The sequence below is a fragment of the Thunnus maccoyii genome, chromosome 4 (assembly GCF_910596095.1).
Source record: "Thunnus maccoyii chromosome 4, fThuMac1.1, whole genome shotgun sequence".
In the NCBI taxonomy this organism is placed as follows: Eukaryota; Metazoa; Chordata; class Actinopteri; order Scombriformes; family Scombridae; genus Thunnus; species Thunnus maccoyii.
Genome location: NC_056536.1, coordinates 3012865 through 3028828, shown reverse-complemented (window position 1 = coordinate 3028828; position 15964 = coordinate 3012865). Strand labels below are relative to the sequence as shown.

At 40.6% G+C, this 15964-nt stretch overlaps 1 protein-coding gene across 5 annotated transcripts in view; it reads right to left on the bottom strand.

The window, feature by feature from the left end:
• atp2b3b (ATPase plasma membrane Ca2+ transporting 3b) overlaps window positions 1–15964 on the bottom strand; it is a 61527-nt gene that overhangs the window by 27855 nt on the left and 17708 nt on the right. For 3 of the 5 annotated variants that reach the window (XM_042408802.1, XM_042408803.1, XM_042408805.1), the window contains exons 6-14: window positions 15717–15842; window positions 13324–13380; window positions 12917–12958; window positions 12626–12790; window positions 11965–12036; window positions 11671–11813; window positions 10155–10287; window positions 3175–3284; window positions 2694–2828 (exon numbers count right to left, since the gene is read on the bottom strand). In XM_042408802.1, the coding sequence (XP_042264736.1) occupies window positions 2694–2828; window positions 3175–3284; window positions 10155–10287; window positions 11671–11813; window positions 11965–12036; window positions 12626–12790; window positions 12917–12958; window positions 13324–13380; window positions 15717–15842 (983 nt within the window). The remainder of the gene's footprint in view (window positions 1–2693; window positions 2829–3174; window positions 3285–10154; window positions 10288–11670; window positions 11814–11964; window positions 12037–12625; window positions 12791–12916; window positions 12959–13323; window positions 13381–15716; window positions 15843–15964) is intronic. The other 2 variants (XM_042408804.1, XM_042408806.1) reach the window with 1 other exon arrangement.

The following is a 15964-nucleotide window of genomic DNA, read 5'->3' as shown; positions in this document are numbered from 1 at the left end:
TGTTTTGTTGTTGCATTGCACGGTTAAACATGATGTGTGTTAAAAGGGTAGACATTACATGCTGTAGCTTTGGCCCACACCCGTTTCAACTGTCTTTAAGTCGTGTTTCAACTGTGATGTTGTTATTAATTGACTGTGTTTGAGCTTTGGACAGTTTGGTTGGACGAAATGGGACGGTTGAAGATGTCATCGAGTGTCAAGTCATTTTGAAAGGTTTTGTGGGACAGAGTAAGCAGAGAGGCCTACACACAGGCAGGGTCTAAAATAACCCTGTGCAGCAGTTCCCCCAACTCCTTCACATGAAGGCATGTGGTCATGAACGACACTGAACTGAGTTTGGACAGCAAAACTGAAGCTGCTTCGGGGCACCAGGGCTGTGAGAAAGCCACAGAAAGGACCAGGAGGGTCATGTGGATAAGCCTGGTGTAATACAAGGACAAAAGGACTCGATTCAACACTTGCTATAAGCTAGTGGCTGCAAGGGTCTGAGCAAGACTGGTTCTGAGAAGAGCCTGCTTGAACTCTGACTGCAAGAGTTGTTCTCACAAGGCTGGGACGAGCAAAATCAAGTTTCTGGGACAGTGTTGAGAGGTTTGGTAAGATCGTCACTATCGAACCCAGGTATATGACTCTGGGACAAGGAGAAACATCAGAGCAAGGGACATTGTTCATCATCATGGGACACTTTTCATCTAGTTATTGTACACTGAGTGTTGTATAATACATGCAGTTTCATGTTTGAGAATGTCTTAATGTAAGAAGAGTCAAGGATTTGTGGGTTGTCAAAAGGGCATGTCATGTTTACCTTTTTGGAATGTGTTGCAAGAGGTTTAATTTTACATCAGATGTAGTGTTTTTGTTGCAATGTAATGATGATTAAGTGTTTAGGTGTTTAGGTTTCAAGGAAAATGTATTGAGTTTGGGATCTCTTGAGTTCTGATGTGCACAAAGGATTATCAAATGATAAAAGGAGGGAATGTGAAAGAAAATTGAATAGTAGGTTATCATTTTATAAATCTTTTGTATATATGTTACAAATGTTTTCAAACTAAGGAGTCAATGTTTGTCATCAACTGAATGTGATGTAATGTCATCGTCATTTTGGGGACACATGTTGGTGAAGAAATCCTACTCCTAGGCTAGTTGAACTCTTGAACCTGTTTCTATCTGAGGGTTGCTTGCTGACCTCTGGGGTTAGCTAGAGATATCTTTGTCTTAAGCCTACTGTTTTAGAGACCATACTTGTTTGTAAGAAGGTGTAATGGTTTGTGGAAGTGTCCATTTAGGGACCAGACTGTTTTTAGCTTTGCTTCTGGAGAGGTATAAAGCTGTCTAGTTTGAGTTCACAATCTTTAGAGAAAGGGCTGGCTTTAGGGAAAGGGCCAGCTGAACAACATGCTTTCTCTCCAAAAATACAAGAAGATTGTATTTTTGTTTGTGTTTGGACATTTGTATAATTGTTACTGATGATGTGATGGATTGTACAGTGTTTACAACTGCTTCAACAAGTAACAATGTTTAATGCTTTCTTTATGTCTCCACGTGCCTTCTTTCTCGAGAGAAAATTTCCACAACATTGTTTCACAGCGGTTACTTTCTAGAGCACAAATAAACACACACACACCCCCGCACACTTCTGTACAACCCTGCAGTGGTGCGCAGGAACACCTGATTTTGTCTGAATACAGCCTCAATCCATCCTTGTTTTTTCCCTCGCCGGCCTGTATTTGGGGCTGGCCTTCATTTGTTCATGTCGACCACACCCCTGGCCGTTATTGGAGACCCGGCTTTTAATTGAATACCGGTCACTGTTAGAGAAAATACGGTATTCTTAAATTTTGGAGCTTACCTTTTATCTGTTTTCATATAAATCTGTTAATTAGAAGAGAGGCAAGACTGTTTGAGAATACTGTTGAGACAGTGTTGGCTAGCAGGGAGTGTTTTGTAACTCTGTTCATGGTGTTACACAGGTGCAGAGAGCGTTTATGCAAGAAAGAACCCTGTGAATGCTCCATTTCTCTTCAACGGCAAGTATGTGGGTCTATGCATGGCTGTTTTCTGTTGTAACATTTTTCTGACAGTGTGTATTTTGGTTATTTATTTGTTTGATGAGAATTTTATTTATGTTTTTGTAACATGCAAGAGCATATTTTGCTCCCTTCCTCTCTCTTTTCATTCTGGTCTTTTTTCCCTGGGAAGATACAGAGATGCAGAGGAAGTTGGTCCTTGTCTACTATACAACACAACATAGCATTTAGACCCACTACATCAACAAAAGTGCAACACACTGCAATTGTGCATTCTGGCCAAGCTGTCACATAAAGCTTTAAACTGTCATATTGAATGTGATGGCAAAGTGAAGCATATAGCTCTATGTGCAGTTTTGTTCTTCCATTCTACTACTTCTTTATGCATTTTTAGAAAGATGCATATTAATTAAATACATATCAATAATAAATAACCTCCTGCAACCATATCTGCAAATGAAGAGACCCCCACATGAGGTCCTGGCCCAAGGTTGAGAATCTAATGTAAATGCAAATAAACAAACAAGCAACACAATTTATAGTCTGTTGAGATAAACCGTGATAGACCCTTCTGTTAAGGCTGCAGAAGGTACCTCATCATTTATTTCAAAGTGCTATAAATAAACTGTAACTTGTGAAGGTGGATGTGGTGCATGTGTTCCCTACCTTGTACAGTCTCTCCTCAGGGATCTGCTCTCTGACAGGGGTGTAGTCCTGCTGTAGGTCTAATACAAATCCCAGCAGGCCACACTCCGTCTTGTTTCCCACCTGCTTAGCCAGACCCCCCTCAACATCAGGCGGCTGATAGAGAGTAAGATTGAAGCAAGTTGGAGAGGTGGATTAGATGGGGCAGCAAGAAAGTCAGAGAGGAGGACGCAAAATAAGCAGAAACAGTGAGTATGTGGAGGACAGAGGAGAGACAGGGAGAAGGAGAAAGTAGTGAGAGTTAGAGGAGACAAGAGATAGATGAGGCAAGAGGACACGAAAATGATGAGGGAAAGGTGAAATTATTCTCAGAATCCCCTGAATTCCCACCTTCCCCAAAACACTAACAATGAAGGACTGCTGAAGGGACTGCAAGACAAAAAGGATAAAGCCATAACATAATTCTGCAAAACAGTGACATCTCTTACTGTGCATGACTCACCAAGATCTTGGAAGTGTAGGCGCTGTTGATTGCGATAGCATTGACTAACAGATCCAGTGTCCGGGGGTTGAGCTGTCCAGGGTCCGGGATCACACGATGGTGCACATCACCTAAGCAACACCAATCTAACTTTAATACATACCAATAATTATCTCTGTTCATTCAGCCTACATGCTATCTCCAACCGCTGCCTGTTACCACTACAGTTAATCTGATAATATGAATATCCCATGATATTGATGAGATCAGCATATCTGGACACATTTGTGCATATTTATTTTCCCATTTTTAGATCTGATGATGGAAATAGCTAAAGGGTAAAAGGCTTTCTTGCTATCAAATAGAAGGTTATTTATATAGGTTTCAATGGTGAATTTTAGGGATATAATGGTCTATAGGTATTAGATATACCTGTAGTACAGAGTTATGTAGGCTATTGCAGTATGAACAGCATTTAAAACAGCTTGAAAACATAAAAGTATATATATAGTAGCAGCAGATGACTGAATAGCAGCAGATGATTAAATCTGAATCTGTGTGGATAAAGAGGGATTGCCTGCAATCAGCAAAGACTGAACTAACTAATAACAGCAACAACAATGACAATAATGATGATGATTATAAATATGATTATGAGGATAAAAAAAAGATATAAAAATAGCATAATTTGCAAAACAATGGTAATTTACACTGTAATGTGACTGCATGGGAGGATTTATTAAAAATTTAAAAAAACTGGGTCGAGAATAGTTCCTTGAGGAATGCCATGTCATATATATATTAAGTGTCGGAGATACATAAAGTAACTACCCAAGTTGACGAAGGACTGTTTTCCAGTAAAATATGAATGCAACCACTAAAGCACACCCATTTCTCAAGCCTTTCAGTATCACTTTATTTTAACCCCTCTTTAAGAACTTATAAACAATATGTCATAATGAGTTAATAACTAATTATAACACACTGTTATGTGGTTGTGAACAGATATACATTTACATTTCTCATTTAGCAGATGCTTTTATCCAAAGTGACATATATCTGAGACTGATAGAACACAAGCAGGGATCTAGTCAGGAGACAACACAAGTAAGTGCCATAAAGCTTAAGCTTGAGTCCGATAGTATAGGATGTAGATGCCAACAGGCAGTGCACCAAGGCAATGCATAGAATGCAATGATATAAGGACATTTTAAAGTTTTTGTTAACATATTTGTTAACAATTAGAACTCTTCCTGATTATATTACATAGTAATTATGCAAAACATTCACATTTTATATGAACATGAAATATGAAGTATGTATTATCATATTTATTATGTTAACTGTATTTATTATCAGTGGCATATTCATCGGTCCAACGTGCTGACGTGCGTATTGTGTCATTTCTGGTTGCCGACTTTGTTTACTGACAGTGCCAACTCAGTTGATTCTGCTATGTTTATCATTACTGTGGATGAATACCCACTGTATATTTAAACTTACACTAGCTCTACTCAAGCATTCTTAGCTCTCTCCTTCTTTTCCCTCGACTTTTCTTGCTAATCCCACAGTTGTTAGTTATTTTAGCTCAGAAGTTACCTTAGCAGCTAACTTAAGCTAAGCAATTAGTGATGGCTTCTCTCTCTCCCTCTCGCTCTTCTGTTCTTTCTTGCTTAGTGTGTCATATGTTTAGCTATTCCTCTGCCTCCTTGCAGGGCCCATATTGGTAATAAATATGGTTTATTTGCAGTGCTAGATGCGAGGCTCAGTGAATTGGACGCGCGGCTGCGCACCATGAAAAACCAATCATCAGCTAATGTAGTTAGTCAGCCCCCAGTAGGCAGTGCAGGCCGACCTAGCATAGCTCCTACTACCCTGGTAGTTCCCGAGCAGCCGGGAGGCCAGGGTGGCTGGGTGACAGTCCAAAGGAAGCATAACACGAAGCAGAAGCCCACAGTTCATCACCAACCACTTCACGTTTCTAGCAGGTTCTCCCCATTTAGTGACACACCCACTGAGAAACCAGCTCCATAGTGAGAAATGTGAAGTTGGCGACACCAGCAGCCACAGTCAAATGTAGTTCTGGGGCCAGAGCGGGCGACACTGAATCAAATTCAAAACTGCTGGCTAGGGATAAGCGTAAATATGGTACGACCGTTATGCATGTTGGCGGTAATGACTCCCAATTACGCTAATCGGAGGTCACTAAAATTAATGTTGAGTCGGTGTGTACATGTGTAAAGACAATATCGGACTCCATAGTTTTCTCTGGGCCCTGCCAATTCTGACCAGTGATGACATGTATAGCCGCAGGTCATCAAGGTGGTGTGCAGCAAACGATATGGGCTTCATAGACAATTGGCAGACTTTCTGGGGAAGACCTGGTCTGATTAGGAGAGACGGCATACATCCCCCCACTTTGGATGGAGTTGCTCTCATATCTAGAAATATGGCTGAGTTTATTAGTAGACAGTTACGCACCCAAAACCACATAGAAACTGTGTCTGTCCCCCGACCACTTAAATCGATTAAATCTAAAATAAACAAAAGGGGAGTCATTCATAAAAATCTAAAAAAAAAACTTAACACCACCTCTGCAATTGTACAACAAAATAGGAGAATTAAATGTGGACTCTTACACATTAGATCACTATCATCTAAAGCCGTATTAGTAAACGATCTAATCTTAGATCATCATATTGATTTATTTTGTCCTACTGAAACCTGGCTGTGTCATGAAGAATATGTCAGCCTTAATGAATCCACTCCCCCCAACCATACTAATACTCACATTCCTTGAGACACCGGCCGAGGAGATGGAGTTGCAGCCATCTTCAACTCAAGCCGAATTATCAACCCTAGAACTAAATTTAATCATAACTCCACAATTATCCCAACCTGGAGAACTTTACAGCCAATTCTATTTGTTATAGTGTACTGTCCTCCTGGCCCGTACTCTGAATTCTTATCTGAATTCTCAGAGTTTTCATCAAACTTAGTTCTAAGTACAGATAAAGTAATTATATTAGGTGATTTCAATATTCATGGGACGTCGATAATGATAGTCTCAGTACTGCATTTATCTCATTATTAGACTCAATTGGCTTCTCTCAGAGTGTAAATAAACCCACTCACTGTCTTAATCACACCCTCGACCTTGGTCTGACTTACAGCATCAAAATTGAACATTTGAGTTTTTCCACAAAATCCTATTTTTATCAAACCATTACTTGACAACTTTTGAATTCCTATTACCGGATTACACATCATTAGACAAAAATGTCTTCACTAGATGTCTATCTGATAATGCTGTAGCTAAATTTAAGGAAGCGATTCCATCAGTATAGAATTCAGTGCCATGTCTCAATACTTGTATATTATATCAGTATAATAATTTTGTTGATAGTGCCACAGGCTCACTGCAAATAACAGTGAGCCTGTGGCGATGGAGTCACTTGACTCCATCGCCCCTTTAAAAGGAGAAGAATAAAACATAAGAGGTTAGCTCCATGGTATAACTCCCAAACCCGCAAATTGAAGCAAACATCACGAAAATTTGAAAGGATTTGGCGTTCCACCAAACTAGAAGAATCTCACTTCGTCTGGCAGGATATTCTTGAAACATATAGGAAGGCCCTCTGTCATGCCAGAGCCACCTATTACTCATCATTAATAGAGGAGCATAAAAACAGCCCTAGGTTCCTTTTCAGCATTTTGGCCAGGCTGACAAAGAGTCATAGCTCTATTGATCCATGTATTCCTATAGCTCTCAGTAGTAATGCCTTTATGAGCTTCTTTAATGATAAAATTCTATTAGAGACAAAATTCAACACCTCTCGCCCTCAACAGGCACCGATTTATCAACAAACACAGGAACCTTAGAAACAGCTGTAAAACCTGATAAATATTTGGACGGTTTTCTCCAATTGGCTCTCCTGAATTAACTTCCACGATTTTTTCATCCAAACCATCAACCTGTCTCTTAGACCCCATCCCAACTAGGCTGCTTATATATAAAAATGATCAAATCTGTCTTTAGCAACAGGCTATGTACCACAGTCCTTTAAAGTAGCTGTAATTGAACCTCTTCTTAAGAAGCCTACTTCAGGCGTTTTAGTCAACTATAGACCTATATCTAATCTTCCATTTCTCTCTAAGATCCTTGAGAAAGCTGTCACCAATCAGTTGTGTGACTTTCTACATAACAATAGTTTATTTGAGGCTTTTCAGTCAGGATTTAGAGCGCATCATAGCACAGAGACAGCACTGGTGAAAGTCACAAATGATCTAACTGCACTGGACAAAGGACTTCTCTCTGTACTTGTCTTGTTAGATCTTAGTGATGATCAATTTGACACAATTGATCATCACATCCTATTACAGAGACTGGAACATTTAATTGGAACTGCATTAAGCTGGTTTAAGTCCTATTTATCAGATCGATTTCAGTTTGTACATGTTAATGATGAATCCTCCGTGAAGGCAAAAGTTAGACACGGAGCTCCATAAAGTTCTGTACTTGGACCAATACTATTCATCTTGTATATGTTTCTTTTGGGTAATATTATTCGGAAACACACTATTAATTTTCATTGCTATGCAGATGATACCCAATTATATTTATCAATGAAGCCAGATGAAACCAATCAGTTAACTAAACTCCAAGCATGCCTTAAGGACATTAAGACCTAGATGACCTGCAATTTTCATAACAAAATAAGATGTTATTGTGCTTGGCCCTAAATGCCTTACAAACACATTATCTAATGATATAGCTAATCTAGTTGGCATTACCCTGGGCTCCAGCACCACCGTAAGGAATCTGGGAGTTATCTTTGATTAGGATTTGTCCTTTAACTCCCACATAAAACAAATTTCAAGGACTGCCATTTTTCACTTTCACGTAATATTGCAAAAATCAGGCACATCCGTTCTCAAAAAGATTTCCGGGTAAAAAATAGTCCATGCATTTGTTACTTTTAGGCTGGATTATTGCAATTCCTTATTATCAGGCTGCCCTAACAAGTCTCTAAAGACTCTCCAGCTGGTCCAGAATGCTGCTGCACGTGTTCTGACAAAAACTGGAAAAAGAGACCACATTTCTCCCATTATAGCTTCGCTGCATTGGCTTCCTGTAAAATCCAGGATCAAATTTAAAATTCTTCTCCTCACCTACAAAGCTCTTAATGGTCAGGCACCATCATATCTAAAAGAGCTCATAGTACTCTATTATCCCTGTAGAACACTGCACTCCCAGAATGCAGGCTTACTTGTGGTTCCTACAGTCTCCAAAAGTAGAATGGGAGGCAAAGCCGTCAGCTATCAAGCTCCTCTCCTGTGGAACCATCATTCAGATTCGGTCTGGGGGGTAGACACCCTCTCTACCTTTAAAGGTAGGCTTAAAATTTTCCTTTTTGATAAAGCTTATAACTAGGGCTGACCAAGCTCACCTTGGACCAGCCCTTAGTTATGCTGCTATAGGCCTAGACTGCCATGGGACTTCCCATGATGCACTGAGCTCCTCTCTCCTCCTCTCCATCTGTATGTATTTATATACCATTACTGCATGTTACTAACTTGGCTTCTTCCCTGGAATTCTTCTCGCTCTCTCATCCGCAGGAAACCCCAGGATCCAGGCTATGAGCCTTCGCCACGGGGATGTCCTTCTCCAGCTATTGCTGCTATTTGGTATTGCTAGTCATATATCTATTATTAGGGCCCAAGCACCGAACGGTGCGGAAGCCCTCTTGTAACTGAAGTGATTATTCTCTATTATTACTAGGGCCCGAGCACCAAATGGTGCGAAGGCCCTATTGGATCTGAAGGAATTATTAGAGCCCGAGCACCAAACGGTGCAAAGGTCCTCTTGTAACTGAGGGAATTCTTCTCTACTATTATTATTATTAGGGCCCCAGCACCGACAGTGCGAAGGCCCTATTGTATTTCAAGGAATTCTTCTTCTTCTTCCAAAACAAACGCATTTTTGAGGGCTTAAACGTGCATGAATAGTTGTTAAACTTTGCACATACATCAGAAGTGGTGAAAAATTTGATATTTTATAGGTCCCAAAGGTGGACGTGGCAAAATGGCTCAACAGCGCCCCCTAAACTGTATCCCCTGCGGCATGTTTCACCGACATGCACAGAAATTGGTACGCACATGTATCATGCCCTGACGCACAAAAAAGTCCCTTGGAGCTAAACCGTAAACCCAACAGGAAACCATTTTGAATTAAGCGACCATTTTTGGCAATTTGCATGCTTTGTATTTTAACAACTCCTCCTACAGATTTCATCAGGTTGACTTCAAAATTTCTGTGTGTCATCTAGCCTAGTTTGTAATCAAAAGCTATCAAAATCATGAGTTTTCACTGAACACCCTTGCCGTGGCGATGCAGCAAATTTTGATGTTTCGCCATAAAACTGGAAGTCCTTATAACTCCAAGGTACATTGTCCAATCTGCCCCAAAGTTCTCATGCTTCATGAGGGTCCCATCCTCATGAAGCATCCTCATGACACACAGGAAGTGATATTTAACTTGTTCGTTCAAAGTTTGATAACAGGCCGGTCCTGAAAACAACTGCATGCCTGCAATAAAAGCCCTTTGACTGCGGCATGCCCCGACGTGCATGACGGTACGAGGCCCCGATCGTTTAATTACTATTGTTATTATTGTTTTTATTCTATTTCTCTGCCCCCCCCCCCATCATTTACCAGCTATCAATGCTTCATTGGAAAAGTTTGAGTATTTGACAAATGCATTAATTAACGCTTAAAATTGTCCTTATATCTGCTTGCAACTACAGTATGTTGTGTTATAAAGCATTTATTAAGTGTTAATATACTGCTTGTAGTTAGTAAATGGCAGTGTTTTTTTCATGCATCTCAGAATTGCATCGTGTGTTCATTATGATGTGGCACAGGCAACACAGATGCTTATAGAGCTCTATACTCTTGAATTTTATTTTAATATAATTTAGGAATTTTTGCCTTTCACTCACCAAGGTAAGCCTGCACCACAGTCATGCGGTTGGTGGTGAGGGTGCCAGTCTTATCGGAGCAGATCGCTGTGGCATTGCCCATGGTCTCACATGCATCCAGGTGGCGAACAAGGTTGTTGTCCTTCATCATTTTCTACATATGAAATAGTGATGGAAAGCAGAAGGATATGTGAGGGGTGGATGTAAGCGTGGGATTAGAGGGAATGATGATGGATAGAGGGAGGGACGAAATACAAAGGCAGAGAAAAATGGATTGATAGAGGTAAGGAGAGAGTGAGACAGGGAACAATGCAGTAACTGCTCACTTAAATGAAAATCCAAAGGCAGATAAAATTAGTCATTTTTTTGTCATTCGGGATATTTTTGAAGGAAACACTGCAGTGCGTAACTTGTGCAAAGACTGATAGTGCAGGTAAAAAAATGGTGATTGATAAAGACTCATATTGTGACGCAAACCAATTGCATAGGGTACATATATGAGGAGAATTCTTTTGTGATACATAACGCACAGATGCAAACTCCATTCAATAATTAGTTACTGTTTTCAGTGAAGATTTGTGTTATTTGTAATGTGGATTTATACTGGTGCCTTCACTGAAATAAGCTGCACACTCTGATTACATTTTAATAGACTTTGTAGGTGTGAACATAAAAGCTATTGAGAGTAGGATGCACACACTTCCCAGGAGGGACACTAAAAGAGGAACAGTTTGTGATGTTGATTGAATGACCTAAAGCCAATGTGACTATCCACAAGTGCCGTCATACCAGGCTGCCTATAAACATACTAGCAGGGACAGACTAAAATTTCTTAGTCATAAAATCCTCAGGTGACCTATAACCCATGCAGTAGTGCAATTTAAGACTGAGGAAGACACACTGGAATTGAGGGTGCAGGTTTGGTTTCAGAAGTGAGGGGACACAATGAAGTTGGGGGTCTTCAAAACCATAAAAAATAAAGAAACTGCTATTTCCTGAATTTATATAAATTTTTTATCAAATACACTGTTATCATGCTTTCCATTATAATGTTGGTCCAACAAAAAAAAGAAATTCCATGAAAACGGCTGGATTATTAAGTCACTAACCCTACTGAAGATCAATAATTTGGTTTCATTGACAGAAAGCGTTGTAGGCTATTTGCATATTCACTGAACGGAACACTGTAACCTGCCCTATCTTTGCTTTATGTTTAATTCTAGTGTCTTTTTACAAGAATATTAATCAAATAAAAATAAAAATGAAAGAAATAGTTTGACATTTTTAGAAATAAAATCATTTGCTTTCGTACCGAGAGTTTGATGAGAAGATCTATACCACTCTCATATCTGTCTGTTCAATATGAGGCTAAAGCCAGGAGACGGTTAGCATACAGGCTAAAAATAGGGGAAAACAGCTAGCCTGGCACTGTCCAAAGGTAACACGTCAATGTGCACATTATAATAGTCGTTAAAGAACCAATAGTTCCTGCATTTGCATTTGCTAACCATTCACTAAATTGCCTTGGTGGGTCTACCTTGACAGAGTAAGCCAGAGAGATGGTGACAGCGAGAGGTAAGCCCTCTGGGACAGCCACCACCAACACAGTGACTCCAATGATGAAGAACTTGACAAAGTACTGGATGTAGACCGGAGTACACTCTGTCAGCCACGCCTGACCTGCAACACACACCACACTTCATATTAAGGCCTACTTTAAGGTCTACTTTAAGGAGTGAGTCATACTCAGCAGAGTGCTAAACATTTAACATAATAGGAAAAGACTGACATTGGTAAATATCTGCCTGGAAGTGAAATCGTACACACAGACCTTTGACAACAAACGTGTCGATGACAAAGTACAGGACCAGAATGATGACAGTGATGGCCGACATCACCAAACCTGTGGGGAGATTCAATGAAGGGACGCTTTATCAGTGATTCACTCAGTCAGTCTGCTCTGACTTTACACAGTGCTTCATCGTTCACTTCACTCCTCTACCTGTGTGATCAAACTCCATCACAGTTTAGAGCATTTGAGAAAATCATCTCCTACACATCTGTCTCTGTTACTGAGCAGTAATAAAACATCATTTTAGCTATGACTCTTTGAACCTTACGTGCAAAGTTTCACAATGCCAATGCATTTCCATCACTGTAGGGGTATAATTTACTGAGCTTTGAGAATTTTAGATTATTCTCAAATTTGAGCCTAGTTTATAAAATTTTAAATGGTAATAAGCTAATAATAATAATAGTAATAAGCTAACTCTGGTACAGTACATCAAATGGTAACATTTATGTTTAAGACTGTACATGGTCCCAATAAATACATAAATAAACTCACAATTCATTTTTTGTATTCAGAAAGAATTTTAGTGTGCATCATTCAGCTCTGTGGGACTGAAGACTACAGAATTGACTGTATATGTAACTAGAAAGTTACTTAACAACTGTCAAAGCAGCAAATTTTAGGTAAACCAGTTCTTCACCTGCTTTGCCAATTTGAACAGCCAGTTTGGTAAGCTTGCCCTGTAACACACTCTTCTCTTTCTTTGGAACGCTGGTCTTCTTCTTCTCTCTGTCCTCTACCTCCCCTCCCTCTGCACTCTTCAGGGGTTGCATCTCCATGGCAACACCCCCGTCCTGCTTCTTGGCTGAAACACATACACAGATAAAAAAAAAAAGATGGACATTCTCTTCAGCACTGTACCTGAAGACCATGTAAGCCACATCCAAACTCAAACTTCATAGACAAACATGCACACGTCATGACCTTTTACCTTTGTTCTGATTGTTCTCCACAGCTCCATCAGGTTGTTTTCCTAAGAGAAAGGGAGGGTAAGATATAAAGATAAGGGAATAGAAAGACAGACAGTTATGGAAAAGTAGTGTTTACATGTGTGCATATTCATAGTCATTAACAGTTCATATGGAAAGCCAAAACACACGTCTAAAAACAGAAACCCACAGAGAAACAATACTAAAGGGAAGAGTAATAAAGGCACACACATTGTCATACACTGGGGGACTGAGAGACGTTATATATGTATGTATATATATATGTACGTTATATATATATATATGAGTCCATCATAGATTACTGTCACTTTCACTGCACCGTGCACTGGGGTCTATTCATTGTTGAGGAAAGAAACTGGGCAGGGCAGACAACTTTATGCTCACATACCATTGGTGACTGTGCTGTGACTGGCATCTGTAGAGATGAGCAACTGAGCACTGTCCTCTGGGGAATGTGTGAGGAAGGAAGGTTTTGGGGGTACATGAGAGGATTTGGCAAAAAAGGGAAAACAAAAGAGAGCAAAAATGAAAGAATAAAAAACTCAAATAGAAAATGTGTTTGTACGCACGACTCTACTAGTAGAACGGTTGCTGATGAATATATAAAACCCCCAAAAAAGTAATGGAATAAAGTCTCAGTGTAAAATGAGAGACAAATCAAAGAGAAAAGTAAACAGCCCTGTTGAAAACCCATATTGCATGAGGAAAAACTTAGTTATGGCATTTGTAGAAGTCTTATGAATAATGTATTAGCTCCAGTAAATGATGTCTGTCTGAATGATCCGGCCCACAGAGGCTGCTGCACTGAGTGCAATACATCCTAGTAGACAACTAACACTTAGGAAACAGAATGAGGACAACAAGCGATAAAAGTATTTTTTCGTGAAATAAGCATCACGAGCTAATTTGTTGCTGTCCATAGCCTAACGCCTGGGACACACAGCTCACGTGAGACGCGTGTCTCCGTGTGGCTGCTGTGGCACATCATCTAGAGATTCAAGGTCTCGCCTATTTTTCCGCATGGTTCTCAGCAAAAATAGACAAAAATAGAAAATGATCCGTTGACAGTCATATTGACATCACACCTTTGACTATAGTTTCAGTATCTATATCTGTAGAATATGTCACAGACATGAAGTGTCACCACTACGGGTCAGCCTCACTTGGAGCGGTGGCAGCGGGGTTTAACTGGTAAAATGATTAATATAATAAAAAAAACACGTCCTGTGTGAGGAGTGTATGTGGCTGACACAGAAGTATCCCCAACCAGACCCCACCATGCCTGTCAGAAAGAAAGCCGCTTTCAACTCACATATTATTTATTTATTTTTAACAATTGAGCACACACTTCTTAATCTTTTTCTGACTAAACTAAATATAAATGAAATTTATAATTAAATTATATGAAACATACTATTATTGATGGCCATTATCAAAGCCAAACTCTATGTAGAGAGATAGAGCTGGCAGCAGACGTTCCGCAGCAGCAACACTGTCTGTGTGGACGCTGGACGCATGCGAGACGCAGCAGTTCAGCGACGCACACGCACTGCCGAGGTTCACGCAGGCTGTGTGTCCCAGGCGTAAAGCCTTGATCCCACCGGGAGCATGCGTGCCACGTTCCAGCTCAGACGCAGCCGCCGAAGCTGATCGGGCCACTGTAGTCACTGCTTGTGATCCCACCGGCGCACCACGGCACGTTCCAGAAGTGTCCCAGAAGCGGCTCTCGGCTCTGCTGCGCTAAAGGTACGTGCCCCATCTATTTTTGACAGAGGCCGCGTCAAGCAGCACAGAGCAGATCAAGCTGGGCAGGAAGTCAGACACAGAAACAGCACTGAGCATCCAGTCAATTTTCAAAATAAAACACCCCGCACAGACTCCCAATTATATATCATCAACAAACACAATCAAAACAGATGAATAAAGAAACCATTTAACTAGGTAGCCTATTTAACCATAGTAGAAGCACAGAAATCAAGGAAAATGACCGTGCAGTGGAGCGGAGAGCCACTTCTGGGATGCTTCTGAAACGCGCCATGGCACACCCGGTAGGATCACAGGCATTGACTAGAGAGGACGCGGTCAGCTCCGGTGGCCGCGTTGGAGCCGAGGTGCACACGCACCCGGTGGGATCAAGCTGTAATGCTTTATGTGTCTACCAACCAACACTCTTTCTCCCTCACTCGCCCCTGCTCTTTCAATAATTGATTCAATCTGCAGCCTCTCTCTCAGATTAAGGTAGGTAAGGAGGAACAGGGGAAAGCAACAGCAGAGATAGGAAAGTGAAAGAGGTCACAGGAGTGGGTGTAAACCAGAGACCAAGTGAGAGAAATAGGGAAAGATGGATATGCAGAGAAAGGGGGCATGAGAACATGAGGCAGTGAGAGGGAGTGGAGAGGAATAGAGAGGATGTGGACTAAATTATCTATGAGGTTAAACTGATGTGGTTCCTGTGGAAGCTCTTATCTGAAATCAGTTAGGCACCCAACTAAGTCTACACACACATACACATGTATGCTGTGCTGTGTGCATGTTAACTGACTCAAGAGCAGTTTGAAGTATTCATCCATGGAGATAGTGGGGATGTGTGGAAGAGACTGTCTTCCTGTAAGCTTCTTTCCTGGGTTTTGTTGGCATCTATTTACTTTTACTGGTTTATGAGTGGATAAAACGACTGAAAAGCTCCAGTGCTTCAACAAAAATGTCTTTCTCTCATTACAGTCCAAAACACCATTTTGTAAATGTACAATGTCTCTCCACCGGTTCCTCTCTTCCACTAACCTTTCTTTTCTTTACCATCTTCCTCCACCTCTCCGGCACCCAGCAGAGTGAAGATGATGCCCGTCTGCGAGTTGACACCAACAGCCGTCACAAGCATCCTTCCTGAGCCCTCCATCACATGGGTACCTTAACATCCAAACAGATTGCATAGTTGAGGGTCAGACATTAAATAGCTTGGCCAAAGAGTCCTATGGAGAGAGATTTGTTTCATAATGATTTGTGTGAACAGGTCGACAATCTGTATGTAA